The sequence below is a fragment of the Pseudonaja textilis genome, chromosome Z (assembly GCF_049901715.1).
Source record: "Pseudonaja textilis isolate UNSWEBS1 chromosome Z, rPseTex1.2, whole genome shotgun sequence".
In the NCBI taxonomy this organism is placed as follows: domain Eukaryota; kingdom Metazoa; phylum Chordata; class Lepidosauria; order Squamata; family Elapidae; genus Pseudonaja; species Pseudonaja textilis.
The window spans coordinates 26,724,017-26,743,208 of record NC_142008.1 but is presented as its reverse complement, the minus strand read 5'-3'; the positions used below and the strand labels follow the sequence as shown (position 1 = coordinate 26,743,208).

The 19,192-nt window shown below is 36.7% G+C and overlaps 1 protein-coding gene across 1 annotated transcript in view; it reads left to right on the top strand.

Moving 5' to 3' along the window:
* The window catches only part of CZH10orf67 (chromosome Z C10orf67 homolog), a 104,000-nt gene extending 88,177 nt beyond the window's left edge, over positions 1-15,823 (top strand). The window contains exons 12-17 of the mRNA XM_087917583.1: positions 867-945; positions 1,044-1,109; positions 2,893-2,977; positions 3,506-3,601; positions 5,390-5,489; positions 15,473-15,823. Of these exons, the coding sequence (XP_087773709.1) occupies positions 867-945; positions 1,044-1,109; positions 2,893-2,977; positions 3,506-3,601; positions 5,390-5,489; positions 15,473-15,534 (488 nt within the window). The 3' untranslated portion in view covers positions 15,535-15,823. The remainder of the gene's footprint in view (positions 1-866; positions 946-1,043; positions 1,110-2,892; positions 2,978-3,505; positions 3,602-5,389; positions 5,490-15,472) is intronic.
* Positions 15,824-19,192: the final 3,369 nt, after the last annotated feature.

Sequence of the window (19,192 nt, the reverse complement as noted above, 5' to 3'; positions counted from 1 at the left end):
GTCCCATCTTTTTTGTCAAGGACACTGCAGATGCTTAGGAGAGGGCAGTTTTGATGAAGATAGTAAGATCAGGCAGATGCCCTTAGTTATTGCCATTTATGGACATCGGACAATGGACATCATACTCCTGATCTTCACAAATTATCATTTTCAATAACATTTGAACTAACCTCTTTTTACATGTCATCTTTTTATCTACAAATAACCAGTACAGTTTAGATTTTTAAACAAGATGTAGGCTTCTGAATAAACCTGCTTTACATACTGTAAGTACATACTGTTTTCCAAGGCTTTTGTATAACCCATAGCCTTCTCAGCTGCTGCTTATTCTTGGTTAAGTAGTTTTAATGTGGTATGGTAAATAGTTTTTTTTTGCTATAGGTAGTCCTTGACTTACAAACAGAATTAAGCCCCAAATTTCTGTTTTGCGAGAGAGATTTGTTAAGTGAATTTTGACCCATTTTATGACTTTTCTTGCCATGGTTGTTAAGTGAATCACTGCAATTGCTAAGTTAGTAACATAGTTGGGAAGTGAATCTGGCTTCCCCATTGACTTTGTTTGTCAGAAGTCAAAAGAGGTGATCACAAGACCTCAGGACATTGCAACTGTCATAAATATGAGCCTGAATTTTGATCATGTGACAATGGGGATTTGCAATGGTCATAAGTGTGAAAAATGTTCATAAGGCACTTTTTACAATGCCGTTGTAACTTCAAACAGTCACTAAATGAACTGTTGTAAATTGAGGACTACATGTAGTGGCCCCCAATTCTAAGGGAATTTGACCATGGAGATACATTTTATATATACGTAATATACACTGATAATCTTGAATGAATAAATATTTCTCTCTATTTCTCAACGGCGGCTGAGAGAAAAGCATTATATAATGAAATAAAGAGGCTTAAGAAAGCTGAAGAGCAAGCAAGATTGTATGTAGAGAGGTACGTGCACAAGGATGTGTTGTATGTATAAGACAATAATTCCAATAATACTAATAATATTTAGAAAACTTATAAATGTTCCTCTTTTCTTTTTTCAGACTTCAGAAGGAATTAAGAGACTTGAATCAATCTTGGGAATTAAAGTTTGATATTCTAAAGAGAAGGTACTATGTTACTAATAATATCTATTTGATTTAATTAAGACATCATACTAAGCCTTGCTTTGTTGTATGCTTTGTTGAGCCCTGATTGTGGCCTGTTTCACCCATAATCCTTAGCCTACAAAGTACAACATTCACACATAGTAATGACAAAACCTCTTTGGACATTTTAAAGTGTTGGTAAAATACATATGCACTAGAATTAGTCTAGAATCCTATAAGCAAATTATATAACCCTTTTTGTGCATTATCATTCTAAACCACAGTTAGAATTAATAGGCCAAGGGACCATTCAAAATGCACTTTATCCTTCATTGAAATACTGAAAAAGAAAGCTAAAAGGAATTTGCCCGAGGAGAAAAAAAGAACTCAGAGAAACTGTGTGTTGAGAGTGAAGTATGAAAAACTCATTTTTTTTCCATTTCCTAAATAGTGGATAATTATAAGGACTGTATTTTGGGAGCGGCTGATTGTCTACATGGATGATTACTTATTACTTATTGAGTTAAGCAGAGACTGAAAGAGCAATATCAGTCAGCTTAGTTCGAAGGAGGAGTTAAATGAATGAGCAATGAGAAATTTATGAGGAATTTACCTGAGGATTTTGCTGGGAAATATACTTGCAAATTTTCCCTCAGCACATGAATGATCATGCAACCATAATGACTGTTGATATCTGCAAGCAAACAACCAAGTTCAGAGAGCACCAAGAGCTCCATAGTTAAAATATGTAATTTAGTCTTGAATACAGTGGATTTGACTCAATTTTAGAAATTAAAAGCCAGATCTTGTGACAGGAGAAACCAATAAGAAAAGATGCTCAATGTCAATGTGAACTTCTAAAAAAGGAAACATGAAAAGCAAAATTGAAATTTCAGTGAAGAGAAAAAATATGAAAGGAAGCCAACATGGCTATGCAAAAAGCTTGCTAAAGACATGAAAATAAACAAGGACACATACAGGAAATGGAAAGATTGCCAGATCACAAAGCAAAATACAAACAGGTAGCCCAGAATTGTAAATCTGGTGTCAGAAAAATGAAAGTTCAGAATGAGCTGAGGTTGGCTAAGAAGGCTAAGACCAGTCAAAAGGTCTTTGTTAAATATATTTAAAATAAAAGATAAAATAGTCACACAAACTGCCTAATAGAAAAGACAAGGTAACAAAGAAAACTATTTAATTCCCATTTTGTTTCCGACTTTTCTAATAAAGAAACTCTATGTATTCAACCAGGAAATTGCAAAGCACAGGACTGAAGTTTGAAATTTATGTAAACATGATCTGGGAATATTTTTCACACTGAGTTTAAATTTCCAGGACCAGGTGAAGTACATCCTAGGTTCTGAGACAACTAACTGATACTACAGTTGAATCCTTATGTTCTGTTCTTGAGAAATCCTGGAAAACTGTTGAAGTGCCAAATATTGCTACCTACAAAAATGGGGTGAGGGGAGATTCAACAATCCAGACTGTAAAGGCAAATGATATTTTGTTATAATATTTAAAAATAGCTTGTGGTAGCATTTGTCCAATTTGCTATGATTTAGCCTGGAATCCAAAGTTTTTTGCTTGTTAAGCAGCAAAGTCGACTGTTTTTGAAACCCTGGGCACTTGCAGAAATAATTTGCAGTGGGATACTGAGTGGAGAGGTGCACTGCCACCTAAATGTCTTGGGAAACTTCTATAAAACTTTCAGTTTCAACCCTAGTCTGATAAAAATGAAGCTGCAGAAGAGCAGTCATTTAATTAATTTAAAATTTGGATTTTTTTCCCCATTTATTTTTAGCCTGCATGCTATTAAGAATGAGATGTATCTTAGACAATCACTGCAGCAATCGGTGAAATTCAGACGCCCATTACTAAATGAAAGGGTAGGTATATACCCATGTTGTAGGTATCCGTGTTCTGTAATTTATTTATTTATTTTGTCTTTAATTCTAAAAGCATGTGATATTTTTGAAATTCAGAGTACAGACTGGGACCTGCTTTCTGATTTATGTGTTTCTTCTGCTATTAGCATGAGGCCTAGTTTGGGAGAGGCATCGAATTTGACTTTTTATTTGAGGTATTCTTGCCTCTGTATATCACAACTCTTACATGTCTTGCATGGACGTAACGCTATCTCTTGCAAATTGTGACCCATCTCGTGAATTAGGAATTCAAGATCACACAATGTCTTATCCTTCTGATTTAGAGAATGAACATTATCTTTCATTTGTCTTTTACTGGCAATTGTTCTTAATAGGAACACCAATGCTAACAATGATTCCTTCATAAATCCACATTTCAAACTTTCCTATAACTTCATTTTTAGTAATTATTTTGAAAATGGCAGGATAGAGTATGGATTATGGCATGAGTTTTCATTGGCCACTGAATCATTTGAATTTACTTTCCAGAAAGCTTTGCCTATACACATCCAGAATCGAGTTCAGAATCCTCCACATAAACGCCGTTGGATCTCTAGTAGTTTGTATATGCAGTATTCTCCTCTGGTATGTAATTTTATATATGGCTAATAATTATGTTGTTAGTGCTGCTAACTTTCCTGCCACTCAGTCAGGGCCTGGAAGATTACTAGCATGCTCAAAAGTGATGGTAAGGTATTGTAAATTCACAATCCAGGCCACACACAGTTACTTGCAGCTTTTGTCAGAATGAAGAAAACAGCCTCATGGCATTATGATGTAAGCTTTTCCCCTTTTGTACATGCATGTGGTTTCACAATGCACATAGAAAATGGTCAGAGCTTGCCATGATGTCCTGAAGCTGTCCCTCCTCCACCCCACCCCACCCTGGAGGATGCTGTTGTCACAATCCCTATTTGCCATATAGTTCTCAAGTTAGAGATGCAATAGATGCTGAATTGAATTTCGCATCTTCAGTATAATCTTCCTATTTGGTTTTTAATATATTCGGGTATAGGTAGTCCTCAACTTACAGGCACTATTGGGAGCAGAATTTCCATTGTTGTTAAATTAGAGTTGCGTTTGATTTTACAACTGTTTTTGCTACAGTTGTTAAACGATTCACTACAGTTCTTAAAATTATTTATCTGAAATGATATAGGGTCCCCTGCTCAAGCAGGAACCTTGGACTGAAGACCTCCATATAGAATATTCTATGTTCTAACAAATCCAGCTTTCCCCATTGACCTTGCTTCTTGGAAGACAGATGGCTAATTCATGACCCCAGGAAGCTGCAGCTATTGTAAATTCAGGCCAAGCACCTAAATTTTGGTCATATGACCATGGAGATGCCACAATGATTGTGAGAACTAGTTATAAGTCAATTTTTTTAAGTGTCATTGTAACTTTGAGTAATTGCCAAAGAAATGGTTGTATGTGGAAAACTATTCATATGAGAGGCTGAAAGTGAGACTCATTGGTTGGCATGCATTCTGAAGCTAGTGCTTTTTATTTGTTTTAACAATTTATAGAGCTACCATATCTATCTCACTGCAATGCCTCTGGGTGGTTTACAAGGATTGAAAGAATCATAACAGTGTAGTGGAAAATTCAGAAAACAGCACAACACTAAGATGAAATGGCCATCTGTTCATCATTGGGCCCCAAATTTACAAGAAAGAGGAACCTCTCCACAGAATGGGAAAGCAAGCATTTTATATACCATAGTACTTTAAAGCTATAGAGTGGGAATGTTCTTTGAAACAAGTACTAGAAAGGAAAATAGCTAGCTTCCATTAAATCTGTGCTTTGTAAATTGTTGTGCCCCTTTTCACATCCATTTTATGAATTACCAAACCTGTCTTAAGCCTCCAGTTTAGGAAAGTACCTGCAATAGAGACTCAAAATTCCATTTTTGCCCAAGAACACTGAAAGTCTGATTAATTCTGCTTTGTGTTAGCCTCATTTATTTTTGAACGATTGGATTCACCTATTGTCCTAAGGCACGGGTTGTTTAATTGTGGCCCATTAAACAAACTTCAATGGTAATAAATCATGCTTTGCAAATCTTAGTGGCTGGATTCACCCAACACACTAAACCAAAACCAAGCAAACTATATTATAGCTGTCTTCAAGATAAATTAAATCAGTCAGAATGTTTCAAATATATATTAAAGTTGCAATGTCAAGAACTCCATTTTCTCTGTTCCACTTATATATTTATTTTGCTCAAAATTTCTACAATTTATCAATTGTCAAATGTTATATCTATTAAAATTACCATATTAATCAACAGTGTATATGCACAGATTCTCTTTAAAGTCTATTGTAATTTACTTATATAAGACTTTTTAATGACAAAATATTTAACTTCAGCCAGAGATAACTGCTGAGATAGACATTGAGCCAAGTGAAGAAGATCAAAATGATGCTAACAATCCAGTTACAACTGCAATACCCAATGCTTTAACACAAGGTAAATAATTATTCTTTAACATATTTGGTAAGTGTTCTTCTTTTAATTTCATGTGGCATTAATTATCTTGGTTACTTATGAATCTTACAGATTTCTATTTATTTTCTTCCTGATTATAATGTAAATGGATTCCTCAGTTTAAAAACAATGCCCAATGCTCTGTTGTTTATTTCTTATACCATCAGAAGCAGTTAAACTTTATTTTGCAAGATACTTTTCTGTATTGCTTTTTATAGTACACAGAACTGGCTACAAGAGCTAGAAATACTCAACTTTTGTGTGAGGTGAGTGTATGTAAAATAAACAATTAAAGGTTGCAACCCTCCCTATGTTGAGGGGGAGGAGTTTCATTACAGACATATTAGCCTATTTCTGTGATGGCGAAACTATGGCACCGTGCCACAAGTGGCATGCAGAGCCATTTGTGCTGGCACATAAGCCACAGGCAAACTTACCTCACTGCTCATGCACGCGCCTCACAGCTGATTTTTTTTTTCCGGTTGGTTTGAGGCCTTTTTCGGCCTCCCAAAGGCTTGGAAAAAGCCTCTGCAAGGCTTCTCAGGACAAATTATAGGCCCATTTCATCACTTCCTGTAATACCAGAAATGATGAAAGGGGCCTATAATTTGGCCTGAGAAGCCTTGCAGACGCTTTTTCCAAGCCTCTGGGAGGCCGAAAAAGGCCTCAAACCAGATGAAAAATCAGCTGTGAAGCGCAGTGCAGGTAAGGGGGTGGGGGTGGGGATTGCACAGGCAGGGGGCGTGGGGAGGAGGCACGCATTGCATTCTTGGTGCTGGCATGCAAGTAAAGGCGTGCTGGCATGCTTGCAGTTTTTGGCACAGGAGCCCCAAAAGGTTAGCCACCACGGGCCTATTTCATAAAAGTTTCATAGAATACAGAATTGGAAGGGAGCTTGGAGGTCATCTAGTCCCACCCCCTGCTCAAGCAGGAGATTGAAACTATCACAAGGACTTCCAACAGTGAACATTCTGCACGGATAGTGATACTAGCTAATCATCCTGGTGAACTTCCAAAACTTTAATAAATCTAGTTGTTACCAGGACTGAGCAACAATTCAGATTCAAAATAGACATCCTATAAGGCAAAACACCAATCAATATATTCTTTCCTGCTGTAAGTGTAAAATATTTAATCCAAGCAAAGTTATTTTGAAGAAAATCTTATATATAGTATACCTTGGTATTACTAAAAATGCCACAGTTCCTAAACCAGATGATAGGTTTACTTAGTCTTGGCTTATAAACCATGGTCTACCATCTGACTACTAATCAAATCTGGTCCCTCTTATTTTCCTAGCCCAGGGAAAATCAACTAGAACAAAATATTTGGTTCAATAGGCTTTATTGTAATAGAGAAATCATATGAATATTTACTACACATTATTCCTAGTGGGACTTACTCTGAAGTCCCATTAGGAATATGGACAGCAGTCATTAGGTTAAAAACTTTTATCTACCTGACCAAGTATTATCTGCTGTGTCTGGCAATAGGATATATCTTTTACATCATCTGATGCTTTTAATTAATGTAGTATTTCTCAGATTTGGCAACTTGAAATTGTGTGGCCCTCAACCCCCAGAATTCTCCATTTTAGGAATTTTGGGATTTGAGAGCCACACATCTTCATGTTCAGAAACACCGAACTAGAAAGAAATCAGGAGATGAATCTGATAACTTCTGAATGCCAAGCATATGCTTAATCCAAAAGCTATATGATCCATCCCCTCTTCTTACTTATTTAGAGGTAAGGCGTATGTAGGTTCATATAATAAGTTAAATCATGATATAAATTGGTTGGTTTTGATTTAACGTGTTGTGTGAATCTAGCTATTGTGACTTACAAGTCATTGTTACAATTTAAAGTTATATGAATTCATTCAACTGTGGTTTATTGAATAAATCATGATTTTAAAATAATGGTTTAACTCAACAGTGACAACTATTATTTTTATCAATATGATTAGTCCTAGACAACTATGTAAACTGCAGTAGCAACTCAGGGAAGATCAATTGCCTCATCGTCATTTTCTGCTTTGCTTTGGGGGACTTTATTATCTCTTCTCAATCAGTGATAAAATAGATAGTGGACAACATCCAAGCTTTCCACCATGTGAAAAGAAAATCCCATGTTTAGTTTTCCAAACTGAAGAAGACTTTTCTCACAGTCTGGTAGGCAGGCAGTATTTGCTCTTTGTTATCTTTAGAGGCAGTCTTAATGAGTAAGAAAGACACGAATCCCTAAGATAAAACTGCCAAGGAATACCAACTCTTTGCATAGTTTGTCAAAAAGAGAAAGCCTAAACAAAACTATCTGTTGCACAGCTCAAGTTACTTGACAGATTGCATTGTTTGTTTCTGCTTCTTTTTCAACCCAAAGAAGTAAAAAAGATCAGATTTAAAAGCTAGGGGAAGTCAGGACTTTTTGTAAAATAAATTTAAACTCTGTATATCATTTGTTAATGAAAACTCTTTGAAGCATAATATTTAGATCTGTTGTTATGTAATATTAGATCTTCTGTTCAAGTCAGTGGAGAATTTCATCAGAATAAAAATTTCAAAATTGTGGAGTGGGAAAAATTACCTATGATCCAGTCATAATTAAACACTACCTATGAAAAATTCATCATTAGTTATAACACTTTCCCACTGCAACCAAGAGAATGAGTTGACTTGATTAATGATCTATAATAAATATGAATTACCAATTAATATTGTTTAGATTAATCTTCTCAACTAGGTACTCTTCAGATTGTTGAATTTCAGATCCATAATCCCCCGCTAAAATAGCTATAAGAGAAGAATGGTTTAATCTTACCAAGCTAGAAGTCAGGCGACTGTGAGTTCCAGATGTACCTTAGCATGAAAAATTGGCTGGGTGACTTTGAACCAGTCACTCTCTCTCAGTTCAACTCACTCACAGGATTGCTGTTGTGGAGAAAATAGGAGGAGGACGAGGTGTTGGTTATGTTCACTGCCTTGGGTTATTTGTAGAAATAAGGTGGGATACAAATTAATTAAGTTAAAAGTACAAATTAATCTTGTCAGGTATATACAGATAACCCTTGACTTACAACCATTTGTTTAATGACTATTTAAAGTTACAGTGGCCCTAAAAAATGAATTATGACCAGTTTTCATGCTTTTCAGCATCTCCACGATCGATCAAACTTTGGGTGTTTGTCAGCCAGTATATATGTATGTTGGCTGTAGGATCCTAGGGACTGTCATTTCTTCTCCCTAAGAAGCTACTTGGGGAGCTTCTGACAAGCAAAGTCAATGGGGGAAGCCAGGTTCACTTAACAACCATATGATTCACTTAACAACTTCATAACTATCAACCATGTCAAAAAGGTCATAAAATGGGGCATGGTTAATTTAACATCTGACTTGCTTAGCAATGGAAATTTTGGGCTCAGTTGTGGTTATAAGTCAAAGACTACCTCTACTGCTCCGTCGATCAAAGAAAAAAGCATGACCTTGTGGGTGCTTTGAAGCCACATGAGAAAGGAATATTATTTTCTGCCTTTTCTACCCAGGTAAAGAAGTTCCAATTTTCTGAAAAGGGATTTGGTCGACAGATGGTCTCATCAAGTAGGCTCTTAGCCTTGGATATTTTTTTTAAAAAAAGGAAAATGAGCTGGACTGTTGTTTCAAAAAGAAAAAACAAAAAGTAAAAATAAACTTTTTTTTTCAATGGAGGGGAATAAAAAAACCCATCAGTTGCTTTTCTAAATTAAAATGTAGGTCAGTTAAATAGGTGCAAAATGATTCCCATAATTTAACCACGAAAGTATTAAACCTAAACTTTAGCTAAAGGGAAATTATCTTGGGTCAAAGAAGATAGTTTAATGAAGATGTTGAATCAGAGGGCAGCAATGATGAAAGGGGCAAATTGCATGGTAAGGATTATTAGGAAACGAATTGAAAATAATATTGCCAACATTATAATGCCTTCCTATAAATACATGTCTGATTGGCATGCTTGAAAAAAGACACAGCAGAGTTGAAAAAGTTCAGAAAAAGGCAAACAAAACCCCTAAAGATGTTAATTACCTCCTAGAACAAATAGGGCTTTTTTAGTTTAGAAAAAAAGAGGGGCAAGAGGAAAATGGTCAAGATATATCAACCATGCTGTCATCAGCCATTCAGTCGTGTCCGATCTTTGTGCTCTATGGATCAGCACTCTCCAAGCCCCTCCATCTCTCACCACCTTCTTCAGATCCACTATGGTCACCCCAGCGTCATCAGGAAAAAAATAGATGCAACAAAGTTTTCCTCCTTTTCTCAAGCCTAAGAATCAAAAGTCATCTATTGGGAAAGACATTTAAAACAGACAAAAGACAATTCACCATCATACAGTGCATAATTAATCTGTGGAAATTATTAGCAGTGAACTGAGTGATCTCCACTAACCTGGAAAATTTTAAAAGCTTTTTATGGAGGAAAGATCACTCAGGGGTCTTGTAGTTTTGAAGATTAAATGGTATTTCAGGGTTGGAACAAAAATGATTCCAAATTCAAATTGCAAAAGAACAATAGCCAGCGAATTTCTATTTCCTGCTTTTGAACATCTCAGAACCATCTGATTGGCCAGTGTGAAAAACATTAAACCCTCTCAAACCTGAAAATGCAATAGGAAAAAAAGTTCATTTTTGGCTTCACTCATTTGAGGTCACGAAAGAGTGCAAGTCAGTACAGAACCGCAAGCCTGCTTTTTGTATTGTTAACCATATCAGTTCAACATCTGCTAAGAAAATACGGTACTTCCAGCAATGAGTCCATAAACTCTGACAGTAGTTTTTCTAAGATCATAGGAACAACAATTATGTTTCTTGTTGTTACAAATGTATCTGCTGTCCAATCCCAAAATTACTAAAGGTTCTGCAATTTAATATGAAGCTGAACCAATTTTAATTTTATTTTATTATTTTGTATCAGTGATGCAACCATTGGCTGATTAGTTTATTTTTTTAAGTAAAACACCTTTTAATTGTTAAAGGAACTATTTAAACCAGTTAAACTTCAAAGAATATGCAATATCTGCCAGGCCATGACAATACTATTGCAATAAAATAATTTATAGAGTTTTGGTTTCTGATTTTCTCTTTCTAAAAGAACACATTTATTATGAAAACTTGACTTTTTCTTCCAGCAAAAAGACACAGGAATGTCAGATCCTTAGAACTGGGGTGACAGTATCTTATTGAAACATTATGGTGATAACTTTATCAGCAGTGTGTGACATAGGGCGGCACCAGACCATAACATGTGCCTTTGTCATAGGTGTCTACAAGCATTTCAGATAAATTGCTTGTCTGTTTTGAAAGAAAGCCGATGTCTCCTTACCTCTCTCATCTACTTTGTTGTTGAATTTAGCTTTTTAATGTACGATTTTTGAATTTGAAACTAAAGAGCCAGTCTGAAGGACAAAACTCAGATGCAACATTACTAGTGACACTTTAAATGGAATTTTTCATTCAGACTTTGACATTAAACTAGAAAGGCCTTTTGGCTGTGACCATACAAGCATAATAAATTCTGTATGTTTGTGATACTGAATGAATCTTGCCCATATGCTGCACTGCAAGGCTACATGAATGAAGCATTTACCAAATCAGGCCCACCACATTAAACAGAAAAACAATCTTTATTCATGGTAACTTATCAGTTTCAATTAATCAACCTTAACAATGGAAATTCTGATGTGCTCAAGCAACTTGAAAGCAATAGGTCATCTCCAGGGCAGCCATGTTGTGTCTTTGTGTTCATGGCTTCAAACAAAGCAACATCTCCCATAAATGTCCATATTTAATTCCATATAGCCTGCATAACTGTTTTTAAGCATTGAAGCTCACTACCCTCGCTAATGTATCCACCTTCTCAAAGATGTGTACCGGGTTTGTGTGCGGTTTTGTTGTCACTAGATGTAATGGTTTTCTACTATTTTGAAGCTCTGTTAAGATCAAACAAAGGAAAAGACATTTCCATTGGATGACCATCCTTTCAGTTCCTCTGCTGCTATGTGAATAAGCATTGTGCAAGCCACTCCAGTGGAATTGAAAGGGGGTAACCATTGGTTTGATTTGGTTACACGGTTTCGTAAAGCACTCCCTCCCACTGCCTTAGGGTCTGTGAAAGGTCCGTGACCTGTTTAGAACTGCCAAGTGAAATGTCATGTTGCCCCTCCCAAATGAGAGTATCTGCATTCATTTGATCAGTATAAAAAATGATTGGGGATGGGAAGATCAGGGCTTTTGAATTGCAATTTATAGCAGTTTACAAAAATGCACATTGTTGGAAAAGAAAACATGGAAATGTTTCTTTCTAAATTGCATTACCTGTGAAATGTCATTAGTCTTTTTTTAGGATATTTGCATCCAATTTTTGCTATGAAACCTGAGATAGGCTTGAAGAAAAGAAAGAAGCAAACTTTTCTTCTTTGTGTTAACTCTTATCCTCTTGTTTTTGTGTTAACTCTTATCCTCTTGTTGTCACACTCAATTTCATGTTGACATCCAAACATTTGGGATATCAATTTTTATGCTGGTTTTGCAAAGCCCTTGTTTGAACTTTTCTTTTAATGATAATTAACTCTGTGCTAGCTGGTGCTTCAGATCAACATAAAACTCATATTTTCTTAGCAAGAGATAGTTTATAAATAGATACTTAAATGCATTTCTGTTTAATTTCCTAGTATTTGTAAATGATAATTAGTTACAATTAGATGGATTTTTAATTATTTCCCTATTACCATCTTCTCCCTATTCTTTCCCAGATATTTTTATGCAAAAAAGCTTTTTTAAATATTCAGACAATATAAAACAAATCCATTGCATTCCAATGGAGGTCCCTATCTGAATAATTTTACATTTCTAAATTTCAGTTGGAATGCATTGAAGCTTTATGCTTGGGTGCTTCTGTCTCTCTCTCCTCTCTCTTTCTCTCTCTCTCTCTCCCTCCCTCCCTCCCTTCCTCCTTTCCTCTCTCTCCACTCTCCCTCCCTCCCTCCTTCTCTCTCCCTCCCCACTCTGTGTGTGTGTGTGTGTGTGAGTGTCTGTCTGTCTGTCTGTCTGTCTGTGTATAAAACCTTATTTTTCCAGTAGATGTATATTCTAAAATTTCCAAAACAGAGGACTCATGTTCCAGATAGAAAGGGACAAGTGATATTTAAGTAGAAGTGCATGATCTTTGAACCAGACACTTGGCTGACTTCTCTTCTCTGCTTTTCCTGCCAAAGAATTAGAGGTTTGCTGTCACTACTTTCTTTCCACTATGTGGAAATGGAGAGTATTTATTTATAGAAATGCTCTCACAGATGTCTGCGCACCTGCTTCCCAAACTTCGGAAGGTTTTGAACAGGACAGCAGTATTTCACTAAAAGCTGCGTTGGTGACGTCACCTGATTAACTGCTAAGCTTGAAGACGTCACTTTCCACACAAGAGCAACCTGGGTGTGAACAATAAGACGTTTGCACAGCAGCTGGAATAGAAGCTTACATGTAAATGAATGCTGTGTATGAAAGGAGAGCATCCGAGCCTTTTGGGGGGCTTTCCCCTCTGCCTGAGAATTCTCGGCTAATGGGGATCCACAATGGAGATGCCACCGTTTTGTCCTGACAGAAGTTTCTGTGCCTTGAACAGCTGCATCTGGCAGAAGTTCAACAAGTGTAATTTTTCCCAGCCAGGAGGAGCATGGGGTTGGGGGGGGAGGGAGGCTGCACCTGCTGAACTTCTGTCTTTCACAAAACTCTTAAGCCGTACAGGAAGCCTGTTAGTAAAAGACGGCCTCCCTAATTTCACTGTGTTCTACATCAAGTAGTCTGTTGTTGCAAACCACTTCACCTCTTTTCAAGGAGTGCTTTTTTTAAAAAAAACCTTGCACTCCCCATACTATGTATAGACATTGTAGCACATGGCATGTATGGAAAGACCCATTAAGTTAAAGTCACTCAAAAATGGATCTAAGTTTTTTCTCTTACATGTGAATCTGGTTCACAGTTATATCATGATCTTATGTGCATTTACTCAGGTGTTCTAAAGCCCAGTGAAATTTCCAGAAAAATGTGTAAAGGAGGAAAAACACTAGCTACAATCTTATACATATCTATTCCAAAATAAGCCCCACTGAACTCAAATAGTTTTAACGTCAGAAAACTGGATATAAGAGTGCAACCAAAGTTTTTTAGCCTCATAATCATACAATCTCTTATGGATTATTTTACTTAATAGATATGTATAAGTTTGTAGCTAGTGTTTTTCCTCCTTTACACATTTTTCTGGAAATTTCACTGGTTCTCCAATTCAGGAAGCTGTATTTCAGGGTAAGAAATAGTATGCTATAATGAATGAAAGTGCTAGATTTTGTAGAAATCCCTGGGTTCAAAATTATACTTAACAATAAGCTGAATTGGGGACTTTGTCTGCCTTCCTCTCCTCCCCATCCCCTTTAGGGTAATTTAACACATCAGGATACAGCTACATTATTAGTATAGTATTAGTAGTTCATGCTTTAAAGTTATTAAAAACATACACTTTGCATTAGAAAAGTAATTCTAACTGAAGATTCAAATTGTGTTTGCTGGTCTGCCAATAGACAAGTATGTACAAGAAATGGGTAGACCACTAATGGGTTTCAAAGTGGAAAAAAATATATAGTAGATACCTATGACACATTTACAGGGAGCCAGTGCAGGTCTGAGCAGTGAATTTGTGTGTTATGCTTTAGAGTCCAATTAATTATAGAATTCACATCAATCCAAACCTTTTGTTTATAATTAGTTATCAAGTGAAATGATTTCTCCTTTCTGAACTACTCAAAAGTATTGGCATCCATTGGTCCAACAATGGCACTCAGAAAAATCTTTCTTAGTAATAAAATTGAGAGGTTGTGTACTTTATGTGGATTATTGGTTTTTTGTTTGCAAACCCTAGTTTTATTCAGTTAAGCCAAGATTCTGAGTTTATGCAACACAGAAAGCCATGATGTAACCACATAGATTTGGTTTATCCCATACATTAGGTTAAAGTGTTATGAAGTCATTTTTATTCCCATGTGTCATGCAAACAAAAGCAAATGTTCTATATAGGCATAATCAATTGTTAATGATCTCCAACAAGTTTTCTCCTAAAAGTGTGTGGTAGAAATTTGGCCTGTTTTTAATAAAGTACCATAATATCCAAACCAAACTAATACAGTACTTGAATGTTTAGAAATGGGACAGATTTTACTATGGTTATACTAGAGTATACCATAAACAGACATTGAGTATATTGAGGGAGACTTTTTTCATCCCAGAAATCTTCACAGTCTTAGTTCACAGATCAGACATACTGAATAAAAGTTAAATTAGCTTGCATAATATATGCTGCTGTCTTTTCAAAACCATAAGAGACTGTTTTGCAATCCAAACGTTATTATAGTACCAAATGCTTTGTAGACTAAATGTATTTCACTAGAGTTAGCCTCCTTGGGAATTTAATGTCTTCTTCCTACATTGGCCCACAATAAATTTAATGCAGCAGTTAGATTTTAATCAGGACAAGATAATCTTAGTGATGGTGGATGAAGTGGCCTCAACACCCCAAATATGACTCCTTATATTGTAACACAAAGCTATGATTCAGCTAGCCACTGTTTATTATTAACTATAATCAAATGCATGCCATAAAGCACAGTTGAAAACTTTATTAGCTGGATCCACAAAAACATTAAACCCAAATCAAACAAAGCATGCAAACATAGACTATACTTTCATGACATAACCTAATTTTCTGGCCCACATTATACACTGAAAAATAACTTCATTTCACAGGCTAAATTTTTATTACATGCTACAGTCATACACGTACCTTTCTGTAATCCATCAGCCAAGCCAAGATACCATTTTATTTGCTTCCTATCAAAGAGACCTGGGTAGAGTACACATTCAAGTGATTCTCATCTTTCTTTCTTTCTTCTGCAGATGAGGAAAGGCTTGAACTGTCGAGGTTACCATCCTCACCTCTTGTGTCCCCTGAACACTGATGTAGGTTGGAATCCTCTACCATATCTGGAACAATTGTCTGTACCAAAAAGGTTGAATGCTTTCAGTTTTTCTAAAGCTTAGAAGGAACCAAAAACAGATGGCCAAATAAGAAACCATTGCTCCTGAGAGCAGTGCTTGAGCATTTTCTGCCCAAATGTCACATTGATAGAAGTAAGTCAAGATATTTCTGGAGCACTGCTTCTAACTGTTAAGAGCATTGGAGTGCTTTTCCTGCTTCAAAAATAAATAAAAGCTTTAAATAAAGAAACTTATCTCTCTGAATTATTCTGCAAACAACTTACCATTAAAATGCAATAAAAAATTAATTCCTAAACTGAGCTTGATTTCTCCAAATGCAGACTTTGTGGAAAGTAAAAGCAAATGTGCTCTGTCAATCCATCAAAATAAAATGACTTTTTTAAAAAAGCTATCATTTTAAATAGAGAAAATTGCAGAACTTTAAAGATACAATAGTTTTGTCCAATCTTTTTTAAATACACCGTTCAAGATATATTAGCCTAAAATGTGATGTTGAGGTGGTTCAAGATCCAGCATGCAGCACACAATATTGCTTGTGGCATATTTATTTTTACAATGTGGGGCTTAGATTCACAGACTGCATTAATCTACAGTGTGCTCTGTAATCTACAGAAAATTCAGACAATATGCTAAAGCAAGGGTCTCCAACCTTGGCAACTTTAAGCCTGGTGGACTTCAACTCCCAGAATTCCCCAGTTAGCAAATAATTCTGGGGGTTGAAGTCCACCAGGCTTAAAGTTGCCAAAGTTGGAGTCCCCTGTGCTAAAGCAGGGGAGCTTCATGGAGCTTCATTTTGATTAATGTGTCAGGTGAACTCATTCATGGTTTGTTTTTCTGCTGCCTTTTGTGTTGCTTTAGAGAACCTTGGAAAGAACAACTGATACAGACTTTCTAACTGATTGTAGGCTTGTGGGTCAGATTTACTCAACCTGTTGATCTTTAGATTTGTTGGAAGTTAAGCTTCCAGAATTTCCAGCTGGAGATTCTGGTAATGATTGATTATTCTGCAGGTGATATTCTCTTCTTAGCGGATCCAAAAGATAACAACTTGGGGGCGGGGGGACTGGTTTTAGTATTTAACCTCCCCACAAAGCATGCCATAATTTGATTGGGCACTTCTTTCCAACCTAAAGATTTATTATAATGTGCTCTTAAGTTTGCAAAGTGACGATGAAGTTCAAGAGCGCCTTGTGATTTTGAGCTATAACTACATTGCTTACAAATACAAGTAAAAGATGAGGGGCAAAAGTTGCTGAACAAAACAGAGGTACTTGGATAAGTGACTGCCTCTTGGGCCCTAATTGGCCATTGGCTTTATACTTCTAACCCAGTTGCACCAAGATCACAAAATGTCTGGTTTGGGCTTGAAGCTCCAAATTCTTTGTGATTACCCAATTAGAATGAAGCTGATAGCAACCAGACAGGATGCAAGAGTGAAATGAGCAGAAACTCAGTTGGGGGGGGGTGACAGTGTTTTCCCCCACACCCTTTTCACACAATGACCCTTTGCAAGCCCCTACCGTTCTTCAGGCTTCAGCTCAGCTCTGTGTGCCAGAGGCATTTCCAAAGGATTGTTGCCCTAGAAACTTGGTTTCAACCTCCTGCTATATATCAACAAGCTTGTTTTAGCAATTCTCCTGCCTGAATTACAGTTACACAGTTTGGCGCTTCTTTCAAATTTCCTCCCATTACTTGGGCCAAAGAAAGGCATTTTTCCTCCTTTAGAAATGAATTGGCTTAATTAGTAAGTAGATTAATGGCAATGGCTGGTGAGTTGGTTTCCAGCAGAGTTTCACCAGAGAGGGTTAATCGGAGTCAGGGCTGGAATCGTTCCCAGAACTGGCTGCCAGCCATTTTCCATCAACAAATCAACCCAGAAACAAATGTACTCGCTCCTCGCAGTTCCTATCAGAGAAATAGAGATGATGAGTTTCCTTTGAGAGGCACAAGCAGCAAAGCTGCCCAAACATGTGGTTGCTCCACTACAGGGCCATCAAAGGACACCCAGATTCTGACTTTGCTCAGCATTAAATCTGAAGTTTCAAAGTCCTCACCCAAAAGATCGGCAATCCAAGTGAGAGAATGAGTGAGGGAAGGAAATTCAAGAAAATTCCCTTCTTGCTCTCTTCTGCAGCCTCTTTCTTCTCTTTCTCTGCTTTCTAATTTCTGAAATGTAATATGAATTGCCAGTCAGGCTGCAAAGACTCTGGTCTGGATTATCTTCCTGCTTTTCAAACTTTCTTTTAAGCTTATTTAAGATCAGTTTATACTTTTGGAAAGTCCTACTCACATTTGTGTGAATCACCTTTGCTTTTAGAGCTACCACATCTGGGTTGCAGAAATCCAAGCAACCACTAGATGGTGACAGAGAGCTAGAATTTTCTACTTCTCTTTGGCTAGTAGCTGATGGGACCTTTGCACTTTTAAGCTGAATTCATCTATTGAAAAGATTATGATTGAATAAATGTCAGTTGAACTGAAAATGTATATGAACTGTTTTGAGTTTTACCATGTTGGCCTCATATTTGCAAATTATGTGTTGCTTTACCACTATATGAAGAACAAAATTGCATTTTGGGACCAAAACTTCTTTCCTGACATCCTTACTGTATTCTGATGTAGTTTGAGCACCGCAACAAATTTGGGGAAAGGGTGGTTTGGAATTGGTGAAAATTTTTAAACAAGTTTTTCATTTTCATCCAAAATCTGTTTCTGAAATAAACATTAATCTATGCAAAACTAATTTCGGGAATATGTTTGGTGTAACATGCCTGCAGAGTTACAGATTTCTATGATACCAGTATTTAAATAAAGTGAGTAATAGAAATAGCCCAATTCATTTCCATTTCCCCCATATTAACAAAAACACATTCATGGTTAAGAAAATAAGTTGCCTTGCAAAAGCAGAAAAGTTATCTTGCAGAGAAATGTTTGGACAGCAGTGAAATTTATGCTAGAAAAGGCAGGATGGTTTCATAGCTTTTCTTTTGAAGAGATGAAGAAGAGATCCAGTGAAAAATGACACATACTTTAGTATTTTAGAAAGCTGGCAAGTAGCAAGTTTTTCCCTCCCCTTCCCTCCTCCCTCCCTCCCTCCCACCGCCCCTTTTTCCCCTCTTTCTCTCTCTTTAACTTTCTGCCTCTGAACAAAGAGGTCGGCAAAACTAGCTAGGTTGTAATGAGTTCTGTGTCCCAAGCCCATTAAGGGCATCATGGAAACATATTGTATCGAAATAGTTTGGAGGAGAATAACGGGGATGAAAGAGAATGGGTGCTTTGATCAGCTCCCTGGGGTCCTGAGCGCGCACAGACCGGCTTGCAAGGCCTCATTCAGCTCTAGCGAGACACACTTACAAGACCATTCAATGTGATTTGCATATCTGCAATTTATCACATCGGAACCCTCCAACATTTTTTTTTTGCAAGGTAAATAAAAGTTGGATTGAATAACAAATATCAATCATCTCAGAGCGAAAGGAAGAGGAAACGGCGGGTGCAACCCAGACTAGCGCAGACATCTGTAAAGAGGCAAAAGAAAATATTTAGCAAGGCAAAGGGAAGTTCAGAGAGACTTTGACAACAGGTTCAAGGCTAGTTTAAAACAAGGAAGCCTGCCAC